The 16377-nt window shown below is 45.3% G+C and overlaps 1 protein-coding gene and 1 long non-coding RNA gene across 4 annotated transcripts in view; one reads left to right on the plus strand and one right to left on the minus strand.

The window, feature by feature from the left end:
• LOC138940398 (uncharacterized) overlaps window positions 1–16377 on the plus strand; it is a 160075-nt gene that overhangs the window by 51828 nt on the left and 91870 nt on the right. The gene's annotated exons all lie outside the window — the stretch shown is intronic.
• Window positions 5185–16377, minus strand: part of E75 (ecdysone-induced protein 75) — a 51415-nt gene continuing 40222 nt past the window's right edge. For 2 of the 3 annotated variants that reach the window (XM_070309275.1, XM_070309276.1), the window contains exons 3-5: window positions 13241–13385; window positions 9903–10144; window positions 5185–9536 (exon numbers count right to left, since the gene is read on the minus strand). In XM_070309275.1, coding sequence (XP_070165376.1) covers window positions 7536–9536; window positions 9903–10144; window positions 13241–13385 — 2388 coding nt within the window. In that variant the 3' untranslated portion in view covers window positions 5185–7535. Of the gene's footprint in view, window positions 9537–9902; window positions 10145–10608; window positions 11024–13240; window positions 13386–16377 lie in introns of those variants that run through there. The other variant, XM_070309277.1, reaches the window with a different exon arrangement.

Here is a 16377-nt window from a genome sequence, read left to right on the forward strand (position 1 = left end):
CATCCATTTTCTTCTGGACGTATCGCCGTTTCGCTTTTACAAGATCGCATCATGTAAATTCTAGCGATGTAAGTTACACGATATCTCGGGGTGAATGTGTTCGATATCGGAAAAAGTGGCTCAGCTCGCGAGAGTGAAAGCACTGGAAAAGTGAAAACGCATTCGTTGCATTCATTAAATGCGCGCCTGCACAGAATATTGCAATTAAATCGGCACTGTCGTTTCAAGAATTCACGTTCGAAAGTCTAACTGAGACTCTCGCACGCGAATATCGCCATATGAAATGCCATAACAGCTTAAGCACGCTTGATATAACATTATTTTACTGGCATATAATTTCAATCTTTTCCAGTATACTTTTTTTACCATTATTTATTGTACATTATCAATATTAATCGATGATTCTCGTACGTTGAGTCCGAAAGGAACAGCTTGTTATTCCGATTTTCAGGAGGCTTATAACTTTATGGCTTTATTCCCGAATATACACATCTCTCTTTTGACATGTCGATGGTGGGACGAAAATTCGAAATGCGACTTCCGCGTTCTTTCTTCAACTTCCGTTCCGCCTATATTTTTCTCTGAAAATAAGAATCAAATATTCAGGACTTTTTCTTACCCTCGGTTCGATCGTGAATAATAAATTGTGTAGGTCCGAGGATAACCTGAATCCTCTATCGTCTATCATCGTTGAATCTGTGGGATCGTGTAAGCGAGCAAGATAAATCTCTCGCAAACGTGTTCCGATGTTACGGATTGTGTTTTGGTCATTTATATGCCGGGGCCGAAGATTGCCGGGGAGATGAATCTTTTGTTGATAAGTATTGTGCTTATGTGCTTAAGAAATAGCGGAATTTTTTTCAGTTAATATTTCAACGCTAAATAAAAGATTCTTTGCCCTACTTGCAATTCAATCCTTGTTGCTCGACATACCTATCACATTTTTTCCGTAACCCTGATTTCAATATCTCGTTCTCGCTAACGTCAACATCTGATTGGTCTAGATCTCTAGATATTGCATGAATTGGTGCATAATACAATCACATATTTTCTCTATTGTCCTTGCGCATAATTATCGCAAAGTTACACTATCACTTTCTGTCTTATGCGTATTATTGCAATTTTTATTACATATAAAAAATTTGCATTAATATATATATAATGGACTTTTGTATATTTTTTTGACAATTTTTTCGTCACATATTTCTACATGACGTATCCATCGAGATAAAACTATTTTTTGAACATTTCTTTTTTTGATATAAAGTAAACAATATCTTAACGATGACGATAAGAGACTTTATTTGATTTATCTTATATATATATATATCCTATATCATGTTACAAGTAATAAATATCAGATGCTAAAGAGATATACGTTCCCGTGTCACAGGTTGCAGCAATAATGCTAATTTTACTAATCTTGGTAATTTTGCTAATCATATTGTGCTAATACATACATTATACTAATATTGTTCGCATTGCCAAGACTTACTGATATCCCTATCTATCCGATAGAGAGAGAGAGCGAAAAGTAAGAGGAGAGAAACTCGCCTGTCGCTTGACATTGCTCGCGGCTGATAATGAGTGTTTGCTCTTTGTTGGCTCAAGGTCTTAGCTTCCCCTCGAACTGGCCAACTCTTTACGCGCATCGTCGGACACAAATATTAATCCATACCTTGTATGACGGCCAAGGATGGTAGATCAAGGTGCAGTTATTCCGTCGTTGTTTTCTACGTGGAATTTAAATTTTCTCTTTCTATCGTGTGTTTTGAGAATATAATATGTAACGAGGGAGATTACTTATCGAAATTTGCGGTCAAGACTTGAAAGACTTTGCAGAAATATACTAGCGTAGCTTGAAGAAACTAATTATACGAGAAACTGAATGGAGTTTGTCAAAATTATTGCGGTTACTTCAACGAACCATAATTATTCAATTTCTTTAAGAAAAAAAATACCTTTTCCAATTATTTCTATTCCAGTTATTTTCAGTATCTAAATTAGCAAAATTTTTAAATGCGTATAATACATAAAAAAGTTGTTGCATATAAGTTACATGCAATGAATTTAATTAAGACGACTATTATGTCTGAAATTTATCGCGATGAGAGCTATGATACATGAATTCGCCCCTAGATGAGTACCCTGAAAGAACCCTTGAGAATAAGCGGGAAAGAATCGCAAAGTGGTTCCTAGTAGCAACGCATGTGCCTCTTAAAGATGGTCGAAGATCGTGCCGCTCGTAAATTTTCGGGTTGGTGAGGGGTGAAAACAACCTGGGCCAGAGCGAGCTTATTTCGTGCGTAAGAATGGTTTTTCGCGAGGGTCGCGACCTTGCCACGTGGAAAACTAGAACGTAGGGGGGGGGGAGGAGAGCTGCCGAAGGGTGGAGGTCGACAGGGTAGGTCATCGAAGGACGAAAGTGCGTTAACCCGGAAGAGAGAGAGAGAGAGAGAGAGAAAGAGAGAATAATAAAGGGGGCTTCTATATTATACCATCCTACAAACACACACACACACATACACACACACACACACACAATAATATAAAACAATCATGCTATAATCTGAACGTGAATCATCTCGGAAACGATTATGCTGCTCAGAAATTTATATTGTTGTTTGAAAAGATGAAATAATTTTGTTAACAAGAAAATTCAATATATGGAATTTTTCTATAATATTTTGTAAGATTTTGATATTGTCATAAAATTGCAATTTATTTCTTGAACAGTCAAAGAAACATGGTATAAACGTATATATAGAATAAATTTGTATCTTTTAATTTTATTTGCAAAATGTTTGATCTGAAAAATTTATCTTAAAAAATTATTTATCTTAACATTTTTATGAATTCTAATTAATGCTAGTGTATACAGAATTAGTTACAATTCTAAGAGTAAACCCGCTGAGGATCATCCCCGATTGCGTCCGCGATTTATGTTTGCGGGGGCCGGCTTTGTACTTAGAATCCAATTATCGGAAAGCCGCGATGGAGGGCATTATCTTCGCGGAGAAGTCCTTCCTCCAGCGACGTACGCGGCTCGAGGCTACCTTTTGACTAGCGTTCGAGAATGCGCGCTATCCCTGGGTAAGAGAAGTACATTCCCAGACGGAGTTTTAGCCTCCAGAACGCCCTCACATTACCAAGTCGCGTATCCGACTTACTCCTGTCCCCCGCACTTCCACATTCTCTTCTCTCTCTTTCACGCATAAAAGCCGTATACTCGCAGGCTGTGTCTCGGCTGAGGAGCGCGTTCAAGGTCCGGTCGAAGTCGCAGACATATATTCGACGAGATCAGCATCCCCTCTATCGATAATACCCTCTTTCTGTGTCGGCAAATGGACGAGAGACAACGAGCACAGTACCCGAAACTAGGTTGCAGCATTTTTATTTATTTCTCCCAACCCATTTCTTTTAACGCAAAACTAATAGAGAGATAAAATGGGAATAGATTTGTCAGAACTAGATACATCTTGTATATTTGAAAGGATTGAAAATAGAAACGGATAATGTTATTCGCAAATTAATATTTTCTATAATTACTGCGGTACGGTAAGATACTCGTAGCACACGCGCACTCGCGGATTAACGAGCAACCTTCGGGTTAACCGCGTTTGCGCTCAACAGCAAGTTCTGTTCAGCGGTTTATTGTTAATGAACGGCTCCTTGTCGGTTTCTGTCCGACAGCTTCTTTTTCATTCTTTTTTTGTCTGTTTAATCCATGGTCCATAGACGATACGCTGACCGACAAATGGTAGAAGTGTAGCCCGACGTCTGGATATTTACTCGGATTAACAATGCGTTGCGGTTTCACGTTGCAGCATCGAATATCGTAACGAATATACTAAACAAATCTTGGATTTCGTATCAATTTAGGTGCGCGATTTTAAGAAAACAAATGCTAACCTAATAGAGAAATATAAATAAGTCTAGAGATCTGAAGATGACGCGTAACATTCACTATATATTTATTTTTGGAATAAAAGAAGCTAATCCCGCACAAACTCGATTCTAATAAATAAATTGGACTCGTATAAATTTTATTCGTATTTCATTCCCTAATCTAGCCGGTATTTTTAGATATTAGCTCGCCCTATCGAAAATACAACGCCCTCGGCTGACATAGCGGTTATGATGGAGCGCATCGACACGATGATGCGGTCGAGGCGAAGTGCAGAGTTCACGAGGATAGGACAGTTCACGTTAGCAAGAGAAGCAGGTTGCGTGGCAACCGACGCCCACGATATGCCACGCGCTTTCACTGTATAGATATAGGTAAAGGTATTTATGCGAGCGCGGGGTGATTGCCGCTCCTGTTATGCCGCACCTCGTAGGCGGATTTGGTGGATTAAAACGAAAGGGATTGTATCTTTATCAGCGAGCGCCATGCGGAAAACTCGGAAAAGCAATTACACAGTTGGAGAACGCGCGGTTGCACTCTTCTATATCGCCATTAATTCTCAGATGTCTATCGCGATACTAAATTATATCGGAATTTCCTCTTCCTTGTGGCGTATAAAATAAGTAATTATATCGTTAAGAAAGAAAGAGATAATTATAAATAATGATTCGATTCTTAGAATTCGGATCTTAGTCGAGAAAAATGTCACACGTATCATGAAATGATTTTATTATCATAATCAGCGGGAAGCTTGATTCGAGTCCTTTGTTGTAATCAAGTTGGCGTCCTTTTTTCCTTCACAAATTCTGATCGTGTTCGTATCTAAATACTTACGAAGGCTGCATAAAAGTTCAAGGTTTCATCAAAAAAGATGTATAGACGCCAGAACCATTAGTTCAAACATGGATATACGGAATTATTTCAGAAATTAAATAAGAATTTTAGAAATGAAGTAAAATATATAATTTATTATATTTAAAATAAAATAAAATATAATTTGCTGTTTTTACAAACAGCTGAGGATATCTTATATATTTTTTTATATATGTAGAGATAAATGTATAATATATTAAATCTATATGTTTCTTAATTAGCATTTATTAAATTTGCAATTTAATTTGCAATTTAATATGCTTATATTACGAATAAGTTTAAATAAAAATATCAGTAAAATCATCATATATATATAAATAAGGATTTGAATATCCTTGGAAGGCATAAGTAGGATCAGAGATCTCAGGACCTTGAAAGAATCGGAGAAATGTCGGGCTAGTGGTAAATAAGAAGACAAAATTTTTTTTTATGTATAATTCACCAGACAATGTTTATTCAGACGACCTCACAACTCCCAAGCGTACAAAATGACGTGCTCACTGGGCAATATGCGGGGCTGCATTTGTATTCTTGCATGTAGTAGAGTACGTTTTTATATCCATATTTTTTTCATTTTTTTTTTTCACCAGAAACAACAGCTGTTTGTATTCTCCTTCTTAATGGATAGGGAAATATATCATACTTTATATGTATCGTTCATTATAATAATTATGTGTAGTTTATGCATAACAAGTATTACGAATATCAACGCTAGGTTGTCTGCGGGGGAGGGGACAAGACAAGTGTTCGCTTTAGTGTGCATGTGTGTCGCCGTCGTGTAAATATGTCCGTTTTGCGTACATGCGTGTATTTTGTAATAAGAGAGCCAGGAGGATTCTATTCGAGGACTCGCTCGAGGATCGGGGGTGAGTGTGATATCACGCTACACGGCGAAAAGGGGGAGAAATGCACTCTCTTTAGATACAATAAATATAGAGGCCTCTAAGCTGGGTGTTTAGGAATACTCTGGTTAGGCTATATTCTAGCTGGGAGACAGACTGAATTTGAATGACTCATTTTGAACGTGCTTTCGATGCGTCGTTCCGATGCGAACCAGCTTCCCTTTAATCCGACCGAACGTAAATGCAACTCAGCTTGCGATCGATGTGTAGACCGAGCTTAATAACGGACTTGATTAAAGCGAGCTCCTTCTAGATCGAACCAAGGGGATCTAATCCGTCTCGAAAGGAGGCATAAGTGTTTCTACAACTGTCTCAAGATCAGTTTACTCGCTCAGCGTATTGTGGGTTTTTATGCGTGTTTGATGCGATATTTATGCTGGGATTGAGAGTTATGCGGATGATTAGGCGGGGAAGATGGGAGGGGTAAAGAGGGGTGGGGGGAGCAGGGGGGCAGGCGTCTCAAAAACACGTCGGCGGCGGCCCGCCGCGTATCTTCTATCTATCCCTCATGATTTTCTCGAAGCAAAGGAGGTTCACTCGCGCTTACCAAGACATAGCCTTACGAATCTACTATTTACATCGCGCTTAGCCGTTCTATCGGAACTCCGCTTTGCTCTCGAACGCTTTGCGGCTTCTCTCTCTTTCTATCTTTGTTTTTATATCCCACTCTCTCGCTCTCTTTCTCTCTCTCTCTCTCTCGCGATCCTATCTCAATCTATCCGACTTTCATGCATGCACACACGACACATAATATTGTATAACGCATTTAAGCGGGCCTATGATACCTATTTCGCTATACGGCGCGATTAGAGGATATAATTACCTCTCGAGTCGTTACTCCTCGAAGAGACGAAGAGACGCGACACGTAGTGTATAAAGGTACGGTAATTGCAAACTAGCGGCCGCGGCGGGCCGATCAGTCTCATAACAAAACGTTTAATTCTTTAAAATCGCGTGCGCGATTCCCTCTCTCGGTTGCCACCGCGATCAAGAAGCTTTTCGATTTGCCCCGACTCATTTGCACAAGCACGTTCACTCGTCACTCGCTCGCTCGCTCTCATTTTATCTCATTTTCTCCCTATATCTTCCTCTCGTCATTCGCGCAAAAATATCATACGCGTCTTTTTTTTTCTACACACGTACACGAAAAAAATGATAATTTTTTTACGATTATAATACCTTACACATATTACAATAATATTAATTAGTTTTATAATATTCAATAATTATAGTAGAGTAGATGATCGATGAATGAGGTGGAGACTGTACAGGATGCGCGATTTCCATGATTATCACATGTAGATAGATTATTAATTTCTGTAACACTCAACCTTTTATTTTTTTTCGATCGCTGATGCTCTATCTTCTAGATGTACACCTAGAGCAGATAGATTTTAGGTAGGTAGACAGGTAGATAGGTAGTTTTAGGTGGATAGGTGGCTTCCCTTACACGGCATCGTTGCTCTCATCGGATCGGCACTCAACGCGCAAGCGTCCATCCACGATATCTATGGTCGTTTCGCACACTCGGAAAAAGCAACTCGCCACTGAGAATGAGTCTGTCTTCCTCATAAATATACGCGGAGATATATTTCGACCGTTCCTCCGTAACTTCCACCTCCTTTTCGCGCGATTTTTTTTTTAGCAATAAGTAGTTTAAATTAATAAATTATTTGGTTTGTCACGCGCTCTCAGAGCGTCCTGGCACTTTCGTTTCTAGTTAAGAGCCGGGGAAGGTTATACCGCGTTACGACGACGATTAGCGCACGCCGGTAGGTGATAAGTGGATCGGACATCCCGATTTCGCGCGCGTTAGCACGTGTCACGGGAGATCACTCGAGCTCGCGAGAACACTACGCTTCGAGGGAGAGAGCCTTGCACGATCCGACGAGCGGTCTCGGTGATGGCGACGGAGATGGCGACTTCTTAGATAGGTTCAGCGGTTGCTGGCTGTCCGCGATGTCGACCTGTAGCTCCATCATGTTGCTCGGACAGCCGGACAATACCAGCGTGGCCGCCGTACTCGAGGTTGGCCTCGGACTTGTACTCGTACTGCTAGTCGCCGCTGCGGATAGATATCTTGGTGACGAAGCCGGGGAATTGCCAACAGCGAGATAGTCCGAGGAAGACTGCTGTTGTTGTTGTTGTTGCTGCTGCTGCTGCTGCTGCTGTTGTTGTTGTTGTTGTCGCGCGCCAGTCGTCGTCGTGATCACTGAGGTGGCCGGCCATCTGTTCGAGTAACTCGTGGTGGCGCATTGCAGAAGACCTTGAGATCCTTGCGTCGTGCGTGCTGTCGCGGTAGTTGTCGATGCACATTGCTCTGCAGGCGACGGGGATGCTGTGGGCGATCTAGGGCTGGCTTCGCCGCGCATTATATAGTTGTGTATGATATCCGTGCGCTTCAGCTGCTCCGCCGTCATCCGCGGGCCCTCCATCAGACTTCTCGCGAGGGTGGAATGCGTGCTGCTCAGCAAACTCGCGGTCTGCGGGCACTGGGGCTGCGCCGTTTGAGTGGGCGGACTTCGCGCCGGTGGCGAAGTCAGATGCAGATGCAACTGAGACTGCGTATGCTGGACCACCACGGCCGGTTCGGCTTCGGCGCTATCCTTCTGACGCAAAGCGCGGAATTTCTTGTGCGGCTTGTAAGCCTCGTCCATTAATGAATTGGTGTCGTATAGCGGTGGCGCTTGGAGTACGCGTTTCAGAACCGGCATGTCCTCGACCTCCTTGTCTTCCGAACGCGGACTCGAGCACACGGATGTGGGCGCACTGCTAGCGCTGCTGCTGGCCGGTTTATCGGGCTTCTCGGTACCGGATTCGATTCCGCTGTCGCTTGGTGAATCTAATTTGCGGAACCGCGGACATTGCGGTGGCTGAGGTGTCTTGGATATTGTAGCGCGATGAAGCTCATCCTCGCCAGAACTAGTACTGCCTGAGTTGGCTCGTCGTCTATGCGGGCAGAGTCCACCGGCTAGGGTAGCAGCCAGAAGAGGCGCGCTTGAGGCATGGTGACCGCTAGGTGGTGCAACGTGATGATATTCCGTTAAGGAGGCAACTTCACCGCTGCAAGTACTTTCGGTGCTCGATACGCTACCTAGCGGGCTCTTCACCGCTTCGTCCAGAGTTACGTCCGAAGCGGAGCCCCAGGATGCCGGGGGCTCCTCCTCCATTGGCCAATGCGATTGTTGTTGAGCGGTGATAACGTGCGTTTGTTGTTGTTGTTGTTGTTGCTGATGCTGTTGTTGAGCCTGTAGTTGTTGCTGCTGCTCAGTCATTTTGAACGCCAGGAGTTTCTCAGAGTGGAGGGTATTCAGAGTTCTTAGGTCGGGTATTTTCTTCAATAGCTCGCGGAGAATATCGGGATGCTGGGGATGATTCTGCGCGAGTACCGTTTGTAGAGCGTTTCGAAGCTTGTTGTGCATACGTTCGATCAGTTCGGTATTGCGAAGCCCGGGCCTGTCGGCAGCGATCACCACCACTGAGCAGAACAATCCCAACTCAGCGTCGGATAATCGCAAGGAATTGACCCTTTCGGCAAAGTCAAACATCGAATCCATTAGGAATCGTGCGTTACTACTATTGTGGATGGACTCTCGCTTGAGCACCTGGCCGTTTAAACAGATCATACTGTTCGTTTGAGCATCGAACATGCAAGCCAGTCGTACGAGCAGCACCTCGAAAACGCCGGCCTTTAGTAGCGTGACCTGGTCGTCCTGAGCCAGCAGGCTGAATCCAGGTATACGTTTCGCGAATTCAACGACACCGCGAATAGCCGGCGAGAACCTCTTGGAGAAATCCTGTAACAGTTCCTGCTGTCCGGTCAATGGTTGCGGATTAGGATTCAAAGGGCATGCCTGTAACAGAAGGAATGAAATTTCGAGGTCAAAAGACGACGAATCGTTAAATGACGGTCGAAGGACGTCCACATTGCCGTTGTCACTCGGAAGAGCATACCAGGCGTCCTCGTGAGGGGAGGAGAGACGAGACGAGACGAGACGAGACGTTCGCGCGTTCTCGTCGGGTCTCGCTTCCTCCTTCGCGACAGCCGAGGTCGCCTGGTTCTTGCGCGATTTCCGCGTAGAACGCTCGAAAGATCAAGACGGTCCAAGGCCCGCGAAGCTATTGACGTCAGCGTAGACGCCGACTAGTCAAATCTTAATGCGGCGTGAAACGGCTTGCGTAATCCGCCAATGTCAAGAGGAAAGGTCGAGCTTGTTTACCAAGGTCGGTGGACACGCTGTGTAGTTGGGGGTCTCGCGGGCTCTAGCGAGGATGGGAGCCACTTTGTCTCTGGTAAAGTCGCATGTGTCGAGATGGGCCCGCACCACGGTTGTGAGGAGACGTTGCTCATCCTCTAGTTCGGCTGCTACCGCCTTCTCCTGAGAACGGCTGTGGGAGCTCTGCTGCATGGCAGCCAGAATCCTGGCCTTCTCACGTTTTGGCACGCGGCCGAATCGCACCGCTGTAATCAGAAACAGATAATCATGGGTTAGATGTGACGCGAAGTTCGTACGTCGCGCGCAAAAGGAAGGACGACGATAAATAGTTAATGCGATCAATGGATGAATCATGCAACGGACCTGACCGCTATCGCGAGATGACCTTCGCGCGAGCCAACGTCGTTCGCGTGATGCTCGCGTACGAAAGAGTGAGAGAATTGAAGAAAACGCGTCTCTCGGAGCTATGGTAAAATCGACGATTATTCAAAGCGCAAGTACCGTCACACCGGATATGGTTTCGCGCTAAAGGTGGAAAAAAGTCAGAGGGGAAAGCGCACGACTTTCTCGCGCGAAGAGATGAAAGTGCGGCGCGCGAGCGGCCGCTGCTCTGGCGTGCTACGAATCCTCGGTTAGAAAGTACGTTGTTGTTAAACGATCGCTATCACAAATCGGAATCGTTATCGTTGCGTGAAGGGACGACACCTACGTGCATTGTGATAGTTGACTACTCCGTTGAGGATCCCTTTCAGAATCGGTAACTCGTCTCCCATGACGATTCGGGGAAACCGTGTCGAGTAATCGGACTAATTTTTGGATTCGATTGCACTTGGACGCACGTGACTATAACTTTTATATCGACCACTATAAATCATCACCGCCTGACATCGCGATTATCACTGTCATACAAAGACTCTCTCTCTCTCTCTGACGTTGCTCTCTCGCGCGACTAATAATCATCGAACGATCCTCTCGGCTAACTCGAAACACGAGTCACTCCAAGCGATCGCACGGCGGGATAGCGCGTGCTGCGAGGAGGAGGCGGCTGCTCCGACTTTAAAGAACGAGCGCGACCGTAGTACGCGTGCAGACACGAGACAGCATCACCGCCGACTGAGTGATGTTCCGCGGGTTGCGTTCAACAGCCCCTCCACTTATTCAGCCATCAACGATCCCCACCATCGCGCGCGATTGTGGCCTTTGCCGAGCCTTTGGCCTTGAACTTGGTTTCAGCGACAGCCGCGCGAGGCGTACCGCCGACCTATATACGCTATACAGCGAGCAAATATACGACGCGTCAAGCGTAGCGTTTAACGCGAGGAGCGAGAAAGATAGTCGAATTTCTCTTCTACGCGCAGATGCGAACTTCCTTTGTCGGGGGTAACTTACCCTCGACGACCTTGGGCAACCCCTCGCTGGCTACCTGCCCCCTGTCGCCAGCTGTCGATAGTCGGCTTATCTATTTGCGGACTATCGATTTTTTACGTTGAAAATATGCCGGCGCTATAAGCTAGAGCGGACAAGTACCGGGATTCTTTATCAATTGTCAACTCTTCGATCTTTGTTTCATAATTTCATTTACAACTTAATCAGGAGAGTGTCATTGGAGAGCGAAAGCGTATAAATCTGTAGAAAAGTAATCGATGGACGTGTAGGAAGCGTCCCGCGCAAAAGTCAAAGTGACTTGATCAATATTCAAGAACGAGGTCTCTCAGTATCTTTGTTCTTTTCAATCAGAATCTATCAATTCTGAACAAAAAAAAGATTCGCCTCAACTTGATTCATCTCGCGGAATGCGAACTCCTTCTTGAAATTTGAATTCGTCAAGATTCGCGCGGCGTCTTTGTAATCGAGGATACAACGCGCCCGATCATAACGACGATGAGTTATCCGCAGCAAAGCGCGAAGCGCTATGACCAAGTTGGTCACGTACCGCTTTGGCTAGACGGCGGCCTGTGACGGGAGCATGCGCCTACCGGCCAGGTGGATCCATGGACGTGGAAGGGGAAGAATTGATACGCGAACAAGAGGAACGTACATCGGGGAAGGGGAATGTAGTTATGAGAAGCAAAGTTCGCGAGGTCTCCGCATGAAGCGTAGCGCCACGCGATGGCGCGGCATCGCCGTCGGCGATCGGTGGGGACGGCGCGTTCCACGACCGAAGAAGCTGAGACGATGATCGCTCGAGCCGGGGAAAGGAGAAGGACGGTGAGCGAGAACGGTGAGCGCGTAGTGGAAAAGGAGGGTGGATAATGGTGGGAGGGTCAAGCGGGGGAAAGGGGGGGGGGGACGTATAGCGGTGAGTAGCGGTACTCTTTCTATGGACTTGGGAGTCATCCACCAGACGAACGCAGCGGTCGTCTATTGACCCCGCGAATCACGCGTTGATATCGGTAGGCGCATCTTTGCATCGATTTTTTTCAAACGAGAGACGATTTTGGTATAAATATTTTTCGAAAATCTTAAAATTTATAGATTAATCCTGTTGAATCGTCATGGTTACGCTTATTAAAATATCGCACATTTTAATCTGCCAAAATAAAAAGATAAATACCGTAATTGCGTATCTATTTAAAGAAAAGTACGCGTTCTAATTTCGTCGGGGGTATGAGATATATATATATATATATATATATATTCGCGCCCGCGCGACATGTCGACGACCTAGGTCAATGATCCCGCCGGGAGATGCTGCGAAGCATCGCGCGCGCAACTGAATTGCCGCGATTATTCGACAAAAGATAGTTAGGATTTTATCGATTCGTTGAGAAAAGAAAGCAAGATCTGCTTATACGCCAATCGAGAGATAATCGCCGTTGCTTTCTCAAACGGCGTACTGGCCACTTTCGCCCGTTGCGACATTCCCCCGTGTCGCAGGGAACGACGTTACGCAAACGGTCAATGACCCGGCAAACTAAATTTTAGAAACTTTTTTCACGAAAAGCGTATTTCGCGAGAAATGCATACGGGAGGGGATGCGACGTTTTATTTAATCAGCTGTGTGACAGCGAGCTCGGAGCCAAAATAGACTGCTTTTTTACAAATATTCTTTTAGGATTAATAATATATATATATATGTATAATACTTTTTGTGTATATGGGATGTTTTTCGCATTCGAGAAAAAGAGAAAAGAGACAGAAAATGATTTTAAATTTATTCTATGATTATTGAGATACAATGAAATGTAAGATGGGCTAGAATCTTCAAGTCGCATTAATCGCGACATTAATTTCTTTCAATATAATGATTAGTTTATTTTAAATATTTAAATCTTAATGAAAGTATGCGGGCGGATAAAACGAAAATTTATCTTCGTGCGTGAAATATTAAAAAGACTCACCGTCACGACTCATGCCGACGGCGATGCACTTTTTGAGACGGCAATACTGACAGCGATTCCTGTTGATCCGCAGGATGCTGCACTGTTGATTCTTGGTGCACGGCCGATACTGAATCTTCTGCTGGATGCTCCGGCGGAAAAAGCCCTGCGAATCACCAACAAAACCCTCGTCAATTTGACCGTCGCTGTCCGACGAAGACCCCGACGAGCAATCGGTCCCCGAACGCGGGGCGGCCAAATCACATTCGCACAAGCACCCCATTAATTCACCCCGGCTTAGGAAAATTCAAATCGCACGGCTATCTGAACGAATATACGAAAGTCTCTTCTCGCGTATGGTTTATATATCGCGTCAACCAAATAATTAGATCACTCGGTACGTATCCTTCGGTTCGAAACTGATGACGCTACCTAGGCGAGGGTATCCTCTAAAAAAGCGGCAGATCGTCTCTGGCGATTTGCGTCAGTCACTGTGTTTTTCTCACGTCTAATCCGCATTCACCAAAACTCACGTGTAGTCTCTTCTCGGGTACTCGGCTCGCGATGGACGCGCGTACCAAAGTACAAGGCGAGTTTTCGGAGGAGAAAGAAGCGACCGTTTGTATCGGAGCTTGGCTGTGGACTGGCTGTTTCTAGCACAGAGAACATAGAGCCTCGGCACATTGCCTCTGGCATGCCGAGGTGGGGGACACTGTGACCTAATTCCCGGACGTTCACCCGCAGTTCACCGCGTGAAAGTGAGAGTCCCCCTTGCGCACACTGGCGCTCCTCGGCCGTCTCCCTCTTTGAGTTCTCTCTCTCTCTCTCTCTCTTTTTCTCCCTCGCACTAGAGTGAACCCTAGATAATGTCTTCCTCGTCGTATCTACCGCGAGCGCTAGCATAGATGCTCGCGGGCGCTCTACTAACGGGTTTCTTCCCTCTCTTCTCCCCACCTACCGTCCGGAGCCACCCTCTCCGAACGACCTGCCCTACCTCCATCTCTCGGTTCCTACCCTCGCGCTGATACCCCTCTAACATCCACCCGCTCACAAATATAAACGCCAATATAGAGAAATCCGCCTTACTATATATGTGTATTTTTATCTTTCAATCTCTCTTGTTAACCGCTACATATCCATGAGAAGGATGAGAGTTGAGAATGAACAAAAATTGGGAAAGGGGTAGGTTAGTGAAAAGATACTTCCCGTCGTGTATCGGTCAACGACCTCGCGAGACGATTACGTAACGCGCGACAACGCGTGGGGGATCCTTCGTGAAGCTTCTACGTATGTTACCGTGATCGTCGACGTGTCGCGTCGACGGTCGCGCGTGTATGCACGTACGCGTACGAAAAGTTGGCGATGCTCGTCGCCAGAGTAACTCCGCTGCGTGTGACGTCAGACGCGCGACCTCGCCTACCTCAACTTCGTGCAGAGCATCGTCGAGAGAACCATGTACCGTTGCACCTCCGCGCCCGGGCTGTCAATCGATTCGAGCGTTTGATGCAAGTCAATGAACTGTCTGTCAGTGTTGCCAATGTTAAGCATCGCCGCCTCCGATCATTCCGATCGGTTGATCCTTCGAATGAGAAGGCAGCTTGTTTCGAATGAGATAACGTAATAATATTTCCCAAGAATCCAAATTCTCTTCTTCGATTAAAATTTGTTTCGAGAGATTCGATTTCTTTTCTCGCAACATGTTTCAAATATTATATTTAAGATGAAAGTGGAATAATTATTTATTATGTACGTTTAAAGTGGATCTTTCGCAGATTGGCAAGTCTGAAAAGTTCTGATTCGAGATATTTACTTTTTGTGAAAAACAAAATTACAGCAAAGTGTGCTATCGCTATCGAGGCACGAGCTACCATCGTGGATGCCCGGACGAGGCCAGCAACCCCTGTTGAACCTCTTGGTCGGCGGGAATCCGACAAGCGAAGGGTGAAGGAGGCGTGTGGGGGAATGCGGTGCATCGATCTCTCGAACCGTGCAAGGCCCGTGACGGGTCAGGGGGCGATTACCTTTGCGCGCTACCTCAAGCTGTTTCGCGTCTTATTCTTAAAATCCTTACCTTTTTAGGGGGAAAAAAAAAAAGCAAATTAGAAAATCGAGAGTTGATCCTTTGTAGCTGCTAAGAATATTTCTAATGATTCCATTTTTTTTATTTGATATTTTCAACTTGATTTGTATTGTACATGTAAACTCTGTGATTTTTAAATACCAACGATAGAAATGTTCTGTCCCACAATTCCAACAATGTTGATTAGATTTAACAATAGTTTGGAGAAAAATTCATGGAGAAGAGAACCAAACGAAATGCCGAACTCGCGCTTCGCTCGCTCGCATCCGCCGAAACTTTCGCCGGATTGAGAAAGTTTTGCTTTATTCTCCGTTCTCCATTCGCGCGTCGCGTTGAGAAAACTCATTCCGCAAGTCTTTATTATTGCAATTAAATTTTGATCGAAAAAAGATTGCGGAATTTTCTCCAATTTTTTATAATAAAGACCGAGATATACAATGGCGTAATAACGATCGATATGACAAACAAAAATTGACGTCGCGGTTTTAATTTTCGGAAGAGGTGTCGCGCGATCACCCTGGCGATTGAGGGGGGCCTCTTTGTTGATCGGTTAAAGCTCCGATTTTATTTTCCGTAGAAGCGCAGCGACGACAGCGATAGCTGGCAGAAACGGCGGTGACGGTATACGGGGTTGTATGCGCGTAAATACTTGCATATGAGCGCATATATAGGTAAAGAGAGTGTGAGACATATAGACGATGTGGTCGCGGGGCCAACGACCGGAGCGCGCGACTGCTGCAACGGATGGAGGGACGAGGGAGAGGAGGGACGGCGATCTGTGACCGAGGGACGGTAGGGGAAGGTGAGCGTATCTGCTGGCACGGAGAAAGAGTGGGAGCCGGGAGATACCATAGTAAAAGTAGGAGGTAGGTGAGGAGGGAGGGAGAGGAGGACGCGAAACGGAGTAACGGTGACGTACGTAACGCGCGCGCGTGCGCCGCTCCAACAGTCGCGACACTCTCCGCTCCTCTCAGCTCCGAGGGCATTAACCGCTCGCTAGCTCGCTCTAGCACTCTCCTACGACCCCAAGAATTTGCCGTTCTATTCTGTTGCCCGGGCATCGATATCGGTAAAGTCG

This window comes from Polyergus mexicanus, unplaced genomic scaffold (assembly GCF_030449975.1).
Source record: "Polyergus mexicanus isolate NDT 795.1 unplaced genomic scaffold, iyPolMexi1.0 SCAF_16, whole genome shotgun sequence".
In the NCBI taxonomy this organism is placed as follows: domain Eukaryota; kingdom Metazoa; phylum Arthropoda; class Insecta; order Hymenoptera; family Formicidae; genus Polyergus; species Polyergus mexicanus.